The sequence below is a fragment of the Dermacentor variabilis genome, chromosome 9, assembly GCF_050947875.1.
Source record: "Dermacentor variabilis isolate Ectoservices chromosome 9, ASM5094787v1, whole genome shotgun sequence".
Taxonomy (NCBI): domain Eukaryota; kingdom Metazoa; phylum Arthropoda; class Arachnida; order Ixodida; family Ixodidae; genus Dermacentor; species Dermacentor variabilis.
This window is the reverse complement of record NC_134576.1, coordinates 76,778,580-76,784,116: the sequence shown is the minus strand read 5'-3', so window position 1 is coordinate 76,784,116 and position 5,537 is coordinate 76,778,580. Positions and strand designations below refer to the sequence as shown.

At 45.6% G+C, this 5,537-nt stretch overlaps 1 protein-coding gene across 1 annotated transcript; it reads left to right on the top strand.

Moving 5' to 3' along the window:
- Positions 1-414: 414 nt before the first annotated feature.
- LOC142557002 (protein FRA10AC1 homolog) lies at positions 415-4,840 on the top strand. The gene is made up of 2 exons (XM_075668517.1): positions 415-764; positions 983-4,840. Exon 2 carries the CDS (start codon positions 986-988, stop codon positions 1,937-1,939), a length of 954 nt encoding a protein of 317 aa, XP_075524632.1. The 5' UTR covers positions 415-764; positions 983-985; the 3' UTR covers positions 1,940-4,840.
- The last annotated feature ends 697 nt before the right edge of the window (positions 4,841-5,537 follow it).

The following is a 5,537-nucleotide window of genomic DNA, read 5'->3' as shown; positions in this document are numbered from 1 at the left end:
GCGCGACCAATGTTCAAGAAGCACGCAAACTAGTGGAGTGAAAAATTAGTGGTGTCATGGTGACGACAGATTGCACGAAGTCGTTCCTCTTATACCGCCATCATCGGCCACTGGGAAAATATTTTTATTAAACAAGATTCTTGGTGCATTTTTGTTTAATGTTCTTGCATATGCACTCAAGTGCACTTCATTTAACTTTGTCGTAATCACAACAGTGCACAAACAAAAAGAACCGACAGAGTATTGCTCATCCGCATATACCGTCTTTTATTGTTATAGGGTTAATATCATAAAAACTCTATGGTTAATATAAACAACTCTATGCATAGCTCTATCCCCAGTCTTTCCCAATCTTCCCTGTCCCCTCTTGCTTTACGTCACGCATGCGCGATTGGTTCTTACTTCGTGCTGCGGTGCTGCGGCCGCGGCCACCAGCACCACGGAGCTAACAGAGCCAGCGCCTCCTAGCCCCATTAGCCTTATGTCCTCCCATCGGCCTGTGGCTGGCGCCTAGTCCTGGGCTGGCCAACGTTGCGTCGTGCAGACCGCTTTTGCTCGCTGTTTACTTGATGCAGTACTTTCGGTGCTTCTAAATTGTTTTGCAGACTAGTCATCTGCGTGTCTTCCTTGCGGAAGTGAGTAGTGCCGACCTCGTAGCAAAGTGCCGGCTCCGGGATTGCGTTTTTGGTGCTGTGCTGCTGTTGTGGAGCGTCGTCACTGGGAAGCAACTGCGGTTTGTCGCGTTGTGTCCTGCTGATGCCCGAGTAAGCGCACATTCGGCACCCAGCCAACCTGCGTTTCTCATTTAGAGCACCTCTGCATGTTGGTGATGAGCACGCGCCTGTGGCACTGCGCGCTTTCATGAATGATTTTTAAAGAAACGCACATGGCTTCTCGTTGACCCTTTTTTGTGCCGCGCGCGTTCCTCTGGTGCGCTTCGCGCAGCGGTCTGTCATTTCGCTCGTGCTCTGTGCAACCGCAGGCCATGGAGAACCACGGACGCGACGCGGACGCCGACAGCGTCGTCGATTTCGCTCGCCACCGAGGAAGCAACGAGTACGACTCCAACTTTGAGACTGACTCGGAGTCGGTGGTCGCGGGCGACGAACGCTCTCGCAAGGACCTGCTGGTCGCGGCGTCTCCGCCGCGACGCGAGCCCAAGGCTCACCGTGATGTCGTGGTCAAGGAATACAGCCTCGAGGAGAAGCGACGTGAGCGCAACTGCTTCCTGGCGCTGGACGCCTACACGAGGCACAAGAAGCTCATCAACGACTACCTGCTCTGCTACCCGGGCGCTACGTCCAAGCTGAAACGAGACACGAGCCGCGATCGCACCGACTTTGACATCATCCGCGAGAACCACCAGTTCCTGTGGGACGAGTCGGACGACGAGGAGCCGCCCACCTGGGAGAAGCAGCTGGCGAAGCGCTACTACGACAAACTGTTCAAGGAGTACTGCATCTGCGACTTGACGTACTACCAGGCAAACAAGATCGCCATGCGCTGGCGCACAGAGCAGGAGGTGATCGCGGGCAAAGGGCAGTTCAGCTGCGGCGACCGGCAGTGCAAAGAGCCCTCGGGGCTGCGTACGTGGGAAGTCAACTTCGCCTACTTCGAGAAGAACGAAAAGAAAAACGCCCTGGTGAAGCTCAGGCTGTGTGCGGAGTGCTCGTTCAAGCTCAACTATCGGTTCCAGAGGAAGGAGCTCACCAAGAATGTGACGAAGAGGTCGTCATCTAAGCATGACGGTGGCTCGGAGAGGAAGAAGGGCAAGATGGATCAGACTGAGGGCGAGAAAGCTGGCGGAGAACCCACAGTAGACGAGAAAGAAGTGGCCAAAGATGCAGAAGAGTCCATCTGGAGCAAGCCGAGCACTGCCGAAGAAGAAAAGAGCCAGGAGGAAGAGTTTGATTCCTACCTGGCCGACATGTTCCTTTAGGAAAATAATCTTAATGGATTGCTCTTTTGAGCTCTCTGCTCTTTTTACTTCATCTGTGAATGTTGCTCGCTTACCTGTGATGATGCCAACAGGACAACCTGGGAGTATGCCATTTTTCCACGCTGGTAGGCAGTAGAAGGACAAGTGTAACAACTTTTGTGCTTGTTAGGACGTGGTGGCGCAAACCATTGCTGCTGACTGGTTGTCATTCAGTGGCTTGGGACCATGAGGATAATGATAAGCAGTTTTGCTCAATTACCAAGTGCTCAGCGAGTTGTTTCAGACTAGCGTATGCAATGGCAAGATTCTTGTTTCTTTCTAAAAACATTTTTTTGATTTCCCTCTATAATAGCATGAGCATAGGGAGGGATTGCGAGGCATAAGCAGTGTTGCTCCATTATCAAGTCCTCTGCAAAAGGCTTCGTGTGAATAGTTTCAAACTAGCATTTGCAACAGCAGTTGCGTCCATGAAGTTTTTTTTTTTTTTCTACACATGCCACCAAATGGTGTGACACAAAAAGTAGAGGATTGTGAGACAATTAAGCGGCATCAAGTAGCACAAAGTGCTCTGTGAAAGGATATGTGGATTGTTTCATTCTAGAATTTACAGTAGCAAGTGTTTTGTTTATTTCTATAGGCTTTCCCAAAATGTCACCAAACAGCATGATAGAAATAGTGGTTTGTATAATTTTACACTTGCAGGGTGCCCTAGAGGATGCTGCAACAGCAAATTGAATTTGGAGAGGTAACGTGTTTACAAGAAGTGGAATTGCAGTGGGGTAGCCATGTTCCATGTGGTGGATGGAGTGTGTTAATATGCAAAACCTGCCAGGGCACTTTCACAGGGGTAGAAAGCGGGCTGGAATTGACAATTTGAAAAATAGTGAGCACCCTCCGCTTGGTGTTCTCCAACCAAGAACTCTCATCAGAGACTGCATTTCACCCTCGAAGTGTGCACCCCTCCCCATTAGTCCAGTTCTCCAATGACCATGGCGATGTTGCAGGTTCACCGGACCAGCACTTGCTGAACCTGCATGCTTACATTTCTTGGTAAAGCCTCCTAGCTCTTCCAAGGAGGAAGTGTGAGCGCAAAGGCTTTTCAAAAATTACTGCAAGAGTTTCATGCTCTCATAATTATTCCATATCCTATGGCTGGTCACCAAGTATATGCTGCTATTCAATAGGCACAGCCAAACTCTGGCAGAGTATATATATATATACATATATATATATATATATATATATATATATATATATATATATATATATATATATATAGAAATTAAAAAAAGGGCAGCAAGGTTTTTGCCAGCCTAGAGGTGCATAAGGGGTTTGGCAGAAGTAAAGGCAAGCTGTTTAGTGGGAAGAATAGTTTGTTCTGCTATCCTGTAGTTGAGGTTATTGGTTGGAAAATGCCCTTGCTCATGCATGCGCAGTGCCATTTTTAAAACTGGCCAAATATGTGTTATGCCCTTGAAAGGCATAGCAAAGGGAAGTCATATGTAATGTAAGGATCAGTGCAGTTGGTTGGAGACTGGCCACAATTCAAGTTGGGGCAGTGCTGTACACGTGTTTCTAGCAAGAGTGCTAAGCTGCCCACACTTCTCAAATTTAGGAGTACTACATCGCACAGGTGCCATGTTTCAGCAGGGTCACTTTCAGTGAGTGCTGATTGGTCGAGCCGGCGGCTGGAATGCCCATTGCTTTGGCCTCTACGGCAAGCAAAAGCAAAACGTCCTCGAAAGTGATCATTCAAGGCAATGATCACTGTTGCAATGTGCAAAGAGCTTTCCTTTTTTTTTTCTTTTTTTCAAGTGGCTTGCATCTCATGGTGAAAAATCAAGCTCACAACTACTTATTTGTGTGCGCACTGTTTTCGGAAACATCCTGAAGATTGAAGGCTGGCAAAGGCCTGGTGCTCATTTGCTGCATGTGGCTTAATTAACTACACTATGTTGTCATCTTGGCTGCTTCAGTCATTGGTCGCCTGTGCTGTAGATTTTAGCACTGCCTGTTCTGTTTTACATCTAAAGAGAGTGAATCTCTCCAGCAAGCATTATTTAAATACACGTGTCCAAGCTTTCAGTTTGGCCGTTCAGGCATTGCTGAAGTGCAAGGGCTTGTACTGCCTTTGGTACAAGAGGAGTTTATGTCGGTACTGATTTTAAACGGCCTAGAAGATATGTTCATTTGTTTATTTTTTTCGTACAATCATTTATGTGCATTGCTTGGCAGCCTATCAGACATGTTTGCAAACTTGGTGCGTGAAGCATTTGATGCTAGCATGGTGAAATTATGCTTGTATATTTGTGTACCTCCACATAGCAGCAGCAGCTTCAGTGTTGTCTGATGCCATTGATTGCGTGTTTTAAATTTGTGCCCAACTTCAGCTGCACTTCGGGACAAAGCAGCCATACGTGATGCATTGCTTATCGATTATTATTTATCTCTGTGAAGCAAGAGCACTTATGCAAGTATGGATGCACTTTACCTGTTTTATTTATTCTTGTAAAGGTGTTTTATTTTTATTTTAGCATACTGAGGTGATGTGCCAGGCTCATTGTGAGCCTGTATTTTTCAGTTTTTAGTAAACGCCATTTTTCTCGGTAGTAGAAGATAAGCACAAGCAAATCGGGTGGCAGAGTTTATCATGTTTTCATTTGCTCATTGTGCTCTGTAGCTGCATGCATTGCATGAAAACTGATATGTTTAATTTTAATCTTTTCACAATAAGTTTATCACATTTTCATTTGCTCATTGTGCTCTGTAGCAGCATGCATCGCATAAAAGCTGATATGTTTAATTTTATTCTTTTCACAAAATTGTGAAGGTCTCTATGTATTAAGTGACAATTTTGTGTACTTTTTGCATTGCATTAAACTTGTCATTACGATCCAGTTATCTTTGCTCTGCTAGTGCATGTGAAATGATCAAAGAACAAGATGTAGGTTTGGGCTAGCTTGCAGTCCATTTTGCTATTCACAACAGCATAACCAGCACAAAAGTAACGGGGGCCTAGCTGATGCCATCACATAGTCAAGCATTGATTTTGATGTGAATTATATATAACACTGAAGACATATTTAAAAGGTCATTTGGCAAACTGTACAGTCTGAAGCAAAAAACGCAAGAGAACATAGGAAAGATGTAACTTGTCAACGAAACTCCGCAGTCATGGTTCCTGTGAAATCGATCCTGGCTCCTTGTTTAGGCAATGATGAAGCAATCATCATTGAGGCTTAAGCTTTCACCTAGTTCCTTCATGTCAGGTACAGTGTAAAAGTGAACAGTAGTTGCTGCACCTATTCGCCTCCGTTTCTGAAGGCATTCTGAAGACTCTAAAGCAGGTTAACAGATCTAGATAGGATCACGTGTGGCTTAGGAGAAAGAGAAAAGGTGACATTCACTTTAGCATGCACAAAAGAGGATGAAGATGAAAGCCTGCATGCTGACGAGACATTCATTAAATTGACATTCTCATTCATAAGCATTGTTCCTATTGTTTCCTCCCACCAAATGTTGTGGGTTCAGGTTCCTTATTTACCTCGATCTTAATTCGCCTTAACAGCAAAGGTCGTTGGTTCTACCATCAATGGTG